Below are 12,208 nucleotides of genomic sequence, written 5' to 3' on the forward strand. Positions count from 1 at the left end.
TCTCTTATTGCATTATGGTTTCCCTATGCACATGTTCTAACTTATGAGAGTTTTCTTGATTATATTTTGCAAGTCTTGAGCTCCTTTCCTCTTATTTTATATACACACACACACACACATGGTAAATTTATCTTTTTGTTTTTAAGTTAAATTTTTAATTAATTATATTTCACCTTAAGGAGAGGGTAAGTTCTATTTTAAGTGTCATGTAGTCTTTTTTTAATATCATAGGTTTTACATTTTTTCTTTTTTCCTATGTAAAGAATCATTTCGTGTTCTTATTTACCATGCAATGGCTAATGAAGATAATGAAGAAGAAGGATATCCCTTCTTATTTAACTTTGGAAAGTAAAATATTGAAGATTTTGTATGGGACAAGCTTTAGTCATGGTTAGCTTGCCCAATCCCCCTTCTACCCGGGCCTTACCCCCTATTTTTCCTAATTGTGTTGCCATATTAGTGATGGTTTCGTGATATTTTTTTGATACAAGAACAAGGGTTTAGTAATAAGATGAGAGTGATATTTATAGCAAGGGTCTAGGAATTTTGGGAGAAAAAAATGTAAGTGTGTCAAATCATCGCTCTTTGACAATCTTGTTGTAGTGAAAAACCTCAATGAAACTATAAGAGAAACCTTGCAATATTGTTTCCAAATATTTCTATATAAACAAAGGAGAGATGGGCCTAAGATAAGAAGGGGATTCGATATTTCAATGTCATTGGAAGATTGGGTTTTCTTTATTGGTACTAGATTTGTAAAAAATATATATTTTTTAACTTGCCATAATGCTGAGTGGATATTCAACTGCTATCAATATGATAAATTGATTGTATATGTAAGGAGAAGTACATTGAGCTCCTTATGCTACCACCATTAAACCTTGCGGGAGAAACCCTATGTATCACGTGCATTCAAGGGGTAATTAAAAAACCCCTTGCTTGTAAATTTTTTAATGAATAAAATGACCCCTTTTTCTTTATAGATTTATAGGTTTTTTTTCCCAAAATCAATTTAAAAAACCCCTTCTATAAATGTATTTCTGTAAATTTACCTTAAATTTTTGAATTAAAAAACCCCTTTATTTGAACTCACATAGTATACTTACATATTTTTAGGTGAAGCCCCCGAGCATTAAACTAGAAGCTTGGCTTATGCTATTGTACATTCTAGAGTTCATGTTTGAGGCTCCAACCCAAGTTCCCTTGAACAACTTTGAAAGGCATGTTAGACATGCTATGGGTTGTTATGGGTATGAACACAATAATATATCATAAGGAGTTTTAGGTGTGAGATCCAATTTGTGGGGTTTTAGTAGGCCATATGGGAATTTAGGAGGGAGATTGCCTCAAAATTCCACTCGAATGGTGCAGTGTTGTCTATCCATCAAGGAAGTTACTGGAGGCCTTCTATGATTTTTGCGGATCTGTAAACTTTTGCAATGATGAGAAAAAACCATTCCACTAGTCTATTTTTCACATCCGACTGAGATTGGAAAAGAAAAATGGGAGAAATCCAGGCTTGTCTTAAAATCAAGGGGTAAGATTCTACAAGGATTAGTTTATGAAATACGACGGTGTGGACTCTGGAGAAATTGGAAGGAAAAATTGGGCAAGATGGGGACATGTGAACTTTTATTTGGACAAAAATGTTTTTTTCTAGCACCAGTGTGATGCCCCTTGGGCCTTGGCCCTTGGGCAACAGAGGACTTAAAAGAGGCACTGGGCCCATATAAAGGCTAAATAAAAGAGCGTGGGACCATGGGTTGTTTTGTGGGTGGATTCCTCTCTCTCTCTCTCTCTCTCTCTCTCTCTCTCTCTCTCGAGTGACGAGTCTCCTCCTCTCCAAGGCTCACGGGCAGCGAGGGCTACTTTCTTTTCTAGCTTTGTCTGCCTGTCTGCGGAGGCCTGCACGATCAGTTTTTCTCGCCCACTTTTTGATTTTCTGTTGGATTTGATGCCCACCTCCACCTACCACAAGGGGCCAAAATACACACAAAAACAAGCATTACCCACAGAACCCACAAAAGCCTCTTGGATTTCTCCTTCAAAAGCGTCACCCTTCTTCATCCTGGCAATCCTCCCCCTCACCACACACACACACACACACACCCACATCCCCCAGACTCTCCCTCTCTGCAGAACAACACACCCCTCCACCCACCTCTCTCTCCTCTCATCACCCTCTCGCCCTTAACCTATACAGTCGCCTTGATCACAATGTGATCACAATTATTTTGCCAGCTCCCAGCCTTACCCTATGGCTTCTTGCATTTTGATTCATTAAGAACAGTCCCCTTCCGTAAGGGGGCCTATGGGGACAGCTTACACGCTTCAATCCTTGGATCTTAATGGAGGCTCTTGTGCTTTCCATCGCCAGCAGCAGCACTGTAAGCTTCTTCCGCCACAACATCAGGCTGCCAGCCCTGATTTGCCAGCTCTTATTTATTATCTATCTCTGCCATAACTAACTCACCTGCACTTAATTTATTATCTTCCTCCTTCAAGTAGGGAAAAAAATCTCCCATCATCCTGCTCTTGCCCATGATCCTGGTACCTCATCATGTATCTAATATCCTTACTGCATCAGAACATCTTTAAATGGGATTTTTGCACCACTCCACTTGCACAGCCTTTGGTTTTGAAGGAGGGTTTTTCAATTTAAACTTGGCTCTCAGTGCTTACCATGGCCACTGCACCACCCAGCTGCAATGCCTCAAACATCCAGCTTGTCATACCAGCTAATCTAATGAATGGCACTCCATGTGATACCCTCGAAGCTATGGTCGCATCTTGCTCTCCTTCACTTCTCCAAGGTTCATGCTCACATACATTCCTTGCATTTAATTTCATGGCTGACAGTGTGGTTCTTATTGCATATATTATAGCAAGATAACTGCTTTCTTCTGGCTTTGAGATTGCCATAATTACTGTTGTATGATTGAATTGACAAAAGAAGCTCAAACCACATCTTATTAAGTTAGTTTCATGTGTGTGATTTGGTGGTTATCATTACAGAAGATTATGTTAAGGTACATAATTGAGTGTTTTTAATTGATTTACAGGGGAGAAAGACTGCATGCACATGAGAAATGCTGGTGGTTAATTGATGATAAATATGATGTATGTATAGAACTAGTGAAACCAGAGTTTATCATCAGTGGTAGATATAATAGTTAGCTTCATTATTTCTCTTGAATTGGAAGTGATAGTGGTAACTGATCATCTGGTAGTTGAAATTCAGGGCAATGGAGACTAGTGATCACTGAATTCTATGAGTTGATGTTGTGCACGTGTGTCTAGTGTGTGTGTGTGTGTGTGTGTGTGTGTGTGTGTGTGTGTGTGCAGCCTGTTTCACGATAATAATAAAAAAAGTGTGTGTGCAGCCTAACTAGTATAATCAGCTCCATCTTATGTCTTCATTCCAGAATTGATAGTGATGACTGATCATGCCTGGTTGTTGTAATTCGAATCAATGGAGATTAGTGATCACAAAATTCTATGAGTTGAGATATGTGCACCCGTGTGTGTGTGTGTGTGTGTGTGTGTCTTAATTGGTATAACTGATAGAGAATCATTGTGATTAAATAGGATCAGGGTCTCCAGTGGTGACTAGCATCAATATGGGAGGTGGAGGAAGGAAGAGATCATCATCAATGGTAAGTATGATTGCAGCTAAGAGTAGGGCAACGTATATATATAAGGATATGGAAGGGCATGGTGGAGGAGGGGTGGATCATATTAATATGGATGAGGGGGAGCTGGCGTTGCAGGGCGCTGCGCACGAGGAAGAGGATGACAGCATGATGATAGAGGATGAATTATACACAGGCAGTGATTGTGTGTACAAGCCAGAGAAGAAGAGGAGGCTGAGTCCGGAGCAAGTGAGGTGTTTGGAGAGGAGCTTTGAGGAGGAGAACAAGCTGGAGCCGGAGCGTAAGCTGGAGCTGGCCAAGGAGCTCCGCCTGCATCCTCGCCAAGTGGCGGTGTGGTTCCAGAACAGGCGCGCCCGCTGGAAAACCAAGCAGCTGGAAAAGGATTACGACGCCCTCAGGCTCTCCTACACCGCCTTGCAAGCCCACTTTGATGCCCTCCTCCATGAGAAACAAGAGCTCCACCACCAGGTATTTTAATTATCATATACTTACTTCCTCTCTAATTATTGTTTAATTAAACAATTCATCAGCTTCATTCATTTAAATCAGAAAATTTTAAATAAACCCCTCTATTTCCGTGCCCTTAGCAAATTAAAGATAGTACGCTAGTTTAACCAATGGCCATCAGCCTTCAAGAATACATCAGCAGGCTTTTATTTTTCTTTACTTAATTTTATAGAAAACCTGACATTTAGTGTTTTTTTTTTGGTGTGTGTGTGTGTGTGTTGGTTGGGGGGTTTGAAATTAAGCCTTCTTTGTCTTTATTTACATCCATAGTTTTTTTATAAAATTTAGTTATAATCCCAAGGTATAGTACTTTTTTTTGGTTAGTTCTTTTTAGTAAAGGTCTCTTATTTTTTTCCCCAATTTTTTTACGAAAATTTCATACCATGGGTTTGACGCTCATTGGGTGAACCCAAGCGGAGACATGTAAGGGAGCAAGGTAGAGTTCACCCATGCGTGGGGCCAAGGTTGCTTTTTGATGGGCATCATGCCCAAAAACCATGGGTTTGACGCTCAATGGGTGAACCCAAGGGGAGACATGTAAGGGAGCAAGGTAGAGTTCACCCATGCATGGGGCCAAGGTTGCTTTTTGATGGGCATCATGCCCGTTTTTGGGCGTTCTTGAGCGATCGTCAAAAAATGAGGTAAGTTGTAAAAAAACAAACATTATTTCTACTTAACCCGTCGTTTTGAAGTGTATACATATGACATACATACAACTCCTAAGCCCCATGTGTATACAATTGACATACATACAATTCTATATGTATCCCTATGCCCCATGTGTATACATATGACATACATACAATTCTATATGTATCCCTATGCCCCATGTGTGTATACACATGACATACATACAATTCTACATGTATCCTCAAGCCCCATGTGTGTGTGTGCAAATTTTTTTTAAAAAAATGAAAATATTTGGGTTTTGATATAGGGTTAAGCCGGGAACCCCATAAATTAAACCCAAGGTGGAACAAATTAAGATTTTTGTTTATAGAAACCGGGGTCAGCTATAACAGCTTAAGTCAAATGGCTTAATATAGGATGCAGCAGTTTATAGTAAGCATAAGAATAAGCAAGGTGTATTCTAATCTAGGAGTATAAAATTTCTAAAAATCTAGACGTTTGCTTGTGATTGATGTAATTGCAAAGGTTAAGTAATGCTCCTTATAGATGAGTACTGCTCTCGTTCTCTCTCAGGTGATGTCTTTGAAAGCTAAGTTGCAGCAAGGGGATCAATATCATGCTAGCGAAGGTGGTATTGATAAAGAGAAGGTGAAGGTTGAGGAAACTAGCAAAGAGGATAATGGAGATGATCAGAAGCTGCAGCCAGCTGCTACGGTTGATATTAGCGAAGAGAAGGGCGCCCATGTAACAGATAAGCAACGTGCAGCAGATGATCATGGTGCAGGGAAGCTGCTGCTGCAGCAGCCATTAGAGGTTTCTGCACTCTCCGGCACAGAAGGGAGTGCTGTGAGCGAGGCTATCAACAGCCCCCACGCCATTGACAGTGGTATTAACTCAAAAGAAACCATAATCAATGGCGCAGCAATAATTCATACAATAAGCACGCCCACAATCAATGATCATCCCACAGCTAATACAAATTACTTAAACTCCTGCGGCGCTGCAGCTAATGCTATCAAGACTTCATCTTCTGCTGACCTGCAAGGCACAGTTTTTCCCAAGATTTTGACCCTTGAGCCCATGATGCATGTCAAGGCGGAAACGGAAGAGGATGAAAATATTTACAGCACATATTGCTTCATCTTGGAAGATCAAGGAGCTTTTCCTTGGTGGAACACTACAAGCTGGGCTTAACCACTTCAAGGCCACCAAGTTAGTGTTTAATTATGTGTTTTTCTCAAGGCCAAACAATCATGTGCACATATCCCCCCCCCCCAAAATGTATACATACTTAGATGGCTGCAAAGTGCAGCCTTGTGGTGCTAGGACAATTTCCTTTTTCTCTTTTTTCCCAGAACAAACTTTAGATTTTCCCAAGATTACAAACAATTTTCCTCCTCCTCCTTTTGTTTCGTTCATGATTGATATTGTATGTGTCTGCGAGCTAAACACATAAAAAGTGCCCCTACATCACGGATGTAGTTAGATCAAGCTCCTGGACAGCATGCGATGAGGCAGATTTTGTTGATTCTTTTGTATACACACACACATATATACATGCATGCATACATACATACACAAACACACACACACACACACACACACACGTGTGTGTACACATATATACGCACACACATGTGTGTGTGCACATACATAAACACACACACACACATGTATGCACATATGTGCGTGTATGTATACATACATATATATGTGTGTGTGTGTGTGTGTGTGTGTGTGTGTGTGTGTATACATACATACATATATGTGTGTGTAATATGTATACACATATATATGTATGTATACATACATATATATATATGTGTGTGTGTGTGTGTGTGTGTATATATACATACATACATATATGTGTGTGTAATATGTATACACATATATATGTATGTATACATTTATTTGTGTATGTATACTTACATATATATGTGTTTTTGTGTGTGTGACAAGGGCTTGGACTAGCGTTGTGATGATCATACCAGTGCTTTACTTATCTGTTGATTTGTTCATGACTAATGCGGTATGCATGTAAGCTAATAACATAAAAGCACTACGTCATGGATTAAAGATCAAGCTATTGAATATACAAAGGTTACGGAGTAGCATAGGATCACGTTTTACTAATATTATAATATATTCATGAGAATATTATATTATTTTTGTGTACCGTAACTAAGGCTAGGACGAAATCTAACTTATGATGCTACTAGCATTCTAACTATCTTAAATGTGGTGGATTTGAACAATTAGTATTTGACCTTTTAGTTTGAGCAATTCTATGAGTATTCTTTGATTGCAAGTCTTAGTTTCAATAATGATGTTTTTTTTTTGTGTTTTAAAATACTACCACCTTCGTAGTATGAATAGCTCTCTCTCTCTCTCTCTCTCTCTCTCTCTCTCTATATATATATATATATATATATATATATATATATATATATATATATATATATATATATATATATATATATATATATATATATATATATATATATATCTCTCTCTTTCCTCCATTATCACGTTGATGGTAACAGATGATTAGAGTTGGAAAATTTACAAGTTGTAGCGTATACTATGAAAGTTGTACAGAATGCCCAAATGAGTGAGAGGGTGCGTGTTCTTGAGAAAGAGAATACGAAGATGCAAATAATGTTGGAGAACAACATTGCATTGGGGCCAAGAGAACATTTGAAGGAGCAAAAACTAATGGAGAGGTTGGTCATTGGTGGAGGTGGACAATGTAATTGTTGAATTAGGGAATAGCCAACACCTGCTTCAATAGAAAATAATGAGGTGAATAGCTTAGTTGCTAGAGTGCTCTCAAAGAACATGTTAAGGTCTCACTCCAAGACAAGAAGTGTAAAGCAATGTTAGAAGATTGATAGGAAATTGGATCTTAGGGAGACACATCACTTGCTATTCAAACGGATTAAAATATAAACTTCAATTATTACCATGATCAAGATAGCATAAAACCATAAATAAAAATAAACACATGAGAGAGTATTGGGTGCATTCTATCCCCCCTCAAGAAGTGTTGGCATCCTTCCACTTCTTGAGTATTTTAAATGCTTTATTAATAAAAACAGCCCATAAGCCAAAAATAGATGCACGCTTATGCATGGGCTTTCCCTTTACAAAAATGGGGGTTACTTTCAACTCAAGCTTAGAAAAATTCTTCCTATCTAAACCTCTAAAAGGAAAATTATATAAGAACCCCAAAGGCTAATTCAGGTGTAACAAAAATCAATAACTCCATGCCCAAGTATAACAAAAGTGGACGGCTCAATAGGTCCATGCCCAAGTACATCAAAAGTGGGCAGCCAAAAACGATACAAAATCTCGTAAGTAGGTACTATGGCCAAAATACCAAAAATGTGAACCGTCTCAGTAATAGCTCACGCCATATCACCGCCATCACGTCCCAGACATTTTGGCTTACGAGCACAAAGCTCGTCAATCTCACCAACCTACCCAGGTTGTCGATTTAAACACATTACAAATTAGCAACACATGCTAAAAGTACACAATGGCACACAAGCATTAAATCTAACACTTAGTTCCAGCCTTCCCTAATTTCATATGTCCTACACAAGGAATATTCAGAATCACCCAAGTGCCATGCTACGAACATAGTGGTAATTAGGCATCCCCAATTAACTTTAGAAGGACAGACAAACAAACCGTAAACAAAGGTATAACAAGAGATAAGATACATGAAGTGGATGTGCACACATAATGGGCACCACCTAAAAGATCCTTGTCCACCCTTGCTTATGTGTCGTCGGCCTAAGCACAAGAAATTAAGAGTCGGCATCCACTCAATGTTTTCTTAGACTAGCCTAGACAAGGCTAGAAAATAAGTGGGCACCCACTAGTGCATGTGAATGCCCAACTTATAACTCCATTGTATATAAGTGAATTTCTCTAAAGGGAGTTATAAGTGAATTTCTCTAATGAGAAAGGGACATTCCCTTGAGTGTTGATTAAGAGTTATCTCTTTCTCCTTGTGATCTAGCTCTCTACCCTATCCTTTTATTCTCTTGTTTTTGGTGGCGCTTATGTGAGAGTGAGTGTGTATGAGAGTTCTACCCTCTTGACCTCTTGGTCTTGCCATGTTTTTCTAGTGAGAGAGTGAGAGTGAGCTATTGTCTTTGTGCCATGGAGCACGATCTTGCAATAACGGGGACTACCAAGATCTACATAGACAACTCTCATGGGGTGACAATGCGAGGCGGCTCTTCTCAAGTGCTAGCTTGCATTCGTACAGTTGCCTCTTCCATAAGATTGTGTTCCTCACGCTTATAGATCCACAGTGATTTTTTAGGCCGAACCCCTCATATTTCTACTTGTCAGGTGTTGTTAAGTGGGTTTATGTTCCTCTCAGCCTCCTCATTGTTTGGGCACTCACCCTCAGGTTGGACTCAAGGGAGATAGATGCAATACCGCCATTTATGCAAAGAAACATCATGGTTGTCATGCCGCCTCAACCAAGACCACTACTTGGTAACATTCATACCTCTCCTAGTATAAACACCTCTAGTTCCACAAGGACCATTATGAAAAGATACAGGGAGGAAAAGAGCTTAATATCTTGCAAGCACACACACTCACACAAACCCTAGAAGAGAACACACAAGATGAGAGGTTGAAAATTGTTCTTCTTCTTCTTCACAACAAAAGTGTTCTACCAAAAGATAAGTGAAATACAGCATAAGTACTAAAGTATTATGTACATGCGATCCATAGTGTGAACACGCTAAGTGAGTGAGCTGGCAAGATAAGTATGCCATAACTCAATGGTGAACTAGTAGTAGCTGGTGTAGTCTAGCTATAGAATCACTGGGCGGCAAAGATCTATCATGTCACCATCCTACCAAACACACCATTGATGTAAGTGGTGGAAACGTCACCCAGGCATATCATAACTGTCAGCTCATGTTGATCTTGACATCTCAACACTCCCCCTCAAGCTCAACTCCATCTCTAGGACTTTAATAGTCCAAAATTTGCAAAACTTCTCTGCTTCTAGGGCTTTCATGAAAATGTCAACTACCTGCTCCTATGTGGTGCTGACATACATGAGATCAATGTCTCTTGCTAAGACCCTCTCTCTGATGAAGTGATAGTGGAGCTCTATTGGTTTGGTCCACGCATGAAAAATTGGGTTTCTCACCAATTGTATACTGCTAAGGTTGTCACAATTGATGACAACATGTCTGTCAACCTACAGCCCCAAATCACCAAATAGCTTGTGCAACCAAGATACCTCACATGCTGCCATTGCAGCACCCCTATACTCTGCCTCTGTACTCGAAAAGGCAACCATTGGCTGCTTCTTGTTGCTCCATGTCACAGCACCACTCGCAAAAGAGATCATAAATTCACTAGTAGATCTCCTATGTGCAATACTACCAACCCAATCTGCATTGGTGTATCCAAACACCTACAACTCTGTACTAGCCTCATAAAAGAGACCATATTCTATTGTAGACTTCACATAGTGCAATGTGTGCCTCACACCATCCAAATGTGGCTTTTGAGGAACCTACATAAACGCACTCTGCAATCAAACTGTATAGTTCAAATCTAGCCTGGTGATCGTCATATAAATCAAGCTACCCACTATCTTCCTGTACATAGTGGGGTTCTCCAAAATCTCACCCGCAACTGCACTCAACTTGCCATTTGAATCTAATGGCATAGAAATTGGCTTACAACTAGCCATACCATATTTGGATAGCATGTCTAATGCATTTTGCCGTCCTAATATCCCCAATGCCAAGGAAGTACCTCAGCTCACCCAAATCCTTCATGTTAAATATCTACTTGAGGAGACATTTCACACTCTCAGCTTCCTCTTGACTATCACCCCCAACAATCAAGTTATCCACATAGATTATGATGACCACAAGGCCCTTATCACTCTTCCGCACATAAAGTGAATGATCAGCATCTGCCACATGAAAACCATTGGTGATAAGATATTGTGCTATCTTATCATGCCATGCTCTTGGTGCCTGTTTTTCAAGCCATATAAAGCAGGGTGACTCACATCTTCATAACCTGGTGGCTGATCCATATACACTTCTTCTTGCAAATCACCATGTAAGAACACATTCTTAACATCCATTTGCTATAAAACCACAATAACAGCTCTCACGGTTTCCATCTTGGCAATGGGGTTGAACGTCTCCTCATAATCAATGCCATACATTTGAGCATACCCTTTGGCAACCAATCTTGCTTGCCTGTTTCACATGCTTTCTGCATACCATCAACTTTAAACTTAGGCATCCTTGTCACGATTTCTTTGGTCTGCATAGACTTCATTCTTTGCACATTTACATGCCCTATTATCTTATGCCAAATGTCTGTATCTGTAACAACAACTCCTAAACCCAGTGCAAACATTGCAACTTTCACTTCAGGCATATTTACATCTAATGTAAACATCCTGCCCACTCTATTACCTTTTGTAACCAACTTGCACTTGTCTTTCAAGTCTTCGACATAACAACCATCAAGGTTAAAGTGCAACTGCAAACCTTGCTCAATCATCAAGTCTTCGACATAACAACCATCAAGGTTAAAGTGCAACTGCAAACCTTGCTCAATCATCTAGCCAACACAAACCAAATTCTTTGTAATATTTGGAACGTGAAGTACATCTGCAAGATACTTCACCTTATCATTCTGCATAGACAATGGCAAATTTCCAACATGGGCAATTGAATGAGTAGTATCATCCCATGTTTCAACAAAACCTAGTTTTTTAAGATTTTTCATATCCTTTAACCACTCGCTACCATGACTGGTCATGTGGTTCGAAGCACCTTAATCCACATACCATTCATCATCATTGCATGCAAATACATCATTTTCCAACACAACATTAAACACATCTTGAAAAACCTAGTTTTTCAAGATTTTTCATATCCTTTAACCTAGTTTTTCAAGATTTTTCATATCCTTTAACCACTCGCCACCATGACTGGTCATGTGGTTCGAAGCACCTTAATCCACATACCATTCATCATCATTGCATGCAAATACATCATTTTCCAACACAACATTAAGCACATGTCACATAACAAACAACCTTTCATTGTCCTCATTACTTCGGCTAGAGGATGCATAACGTTTTCACTTCTCATGTCATTTTAATTATTATAACAATCTGCCTGCACATGCCCATATTTGCCACAATAAAAAGAGTCTCGTGTATCATTTTGCTTCCTTTGCCACAATTTCCATTACCTCTTTGACTCCCCCTTCCTCTGAATTGGCCTCTTCCACTTGTGTGTTGTTGTTGTCATTCATGGGACTGTTGTTTGCTGACCATAATTTTGATTACATGTTCGTACACCACCTTGGTCACGGCCTCGGCCTCTACCTCACCCTCTACC

General features: G+C 39.5%; 1 protein-coding gene across 4 annotated transcripts; it reads left to right on the top strand.

The window, feature by feature from the left end:
• The first annotated feature begins 1,921 nt into the window (after window positions 1–1,921).
• On the top strand, window positions 1,922–6,190 carry LOC147628986 (uncharacterized). 4 transcript variants are annotated; one of them, XM_086812181.1, is made up of 4 exons: window positions 1,922–2,813; window positions 3,589–3,656; window positions 3,771–4,121; window positions 5,364–6,190. In XM_086812181.1, exons 1-4 carry the CDS (start codon window positions 2,684–2,686, stop codon window positions 5,982–5,984), a joined length of 1,170 nt encoding a protein of 389 aa, XP_086668307.1. In that variant the 5' UTR covers window positions 1,922–2,683; the 3' UTR covers window positions 5,985–6,190. The 4 variants fall into 4 exon arrangements, with proteins under 4 accessions (XP_086668307.1, XP_086668309.1, XP_086668305.1 ...); XM_086812183.1 differs by having other exon boundaries at window positions 1,922–2,387; XM_086812179.1 differs by having other exon boundaries at window positions 3,589–4,121.
• Window positions 6,191–12,208: the final 6,018 nt, after the last annotated feature.

The sequence above is a fragment of the Cibotium barometz genome, chromosome 18 (genome assembly GCF_041138505.1).
Source record: "Cibotium barometz isolate CiBa-2024 chromosome 18, ASM4113850v1, whole genome shotgun sequence".
In the NCBI taxonomy this organism is placed as follows: Eukaryota; Viridiplantae; Streptophyta; class Polypodiopsida; order Cyatheales; family Cibotiaceae; genus Cibotium; species Cibotium barometz.

Coding starts and splice junctions, on each gene's coding strand:
- LOC147628986 (XM_086812179.1), top strand. CDS start 2,684: ATGGCCACTGCACCACCCAGCTGCAATGCCTCAAACATCCAGCTTGTC. Junction 2,814..3,588: donor CTCTCCTTCACTTCTCCAAG/GTTCATGCTCAC, acceptor GTGATTAAATAG/GATCAGGGTCTCCAGTGGTG. Junction 4,122..5,363: donor AACAAGAGCTCCACCACCAG/GTATTTTAATTA, acceptor GTTCTCTCTCAG/GTGATGTCTTTGAAAGCTAA.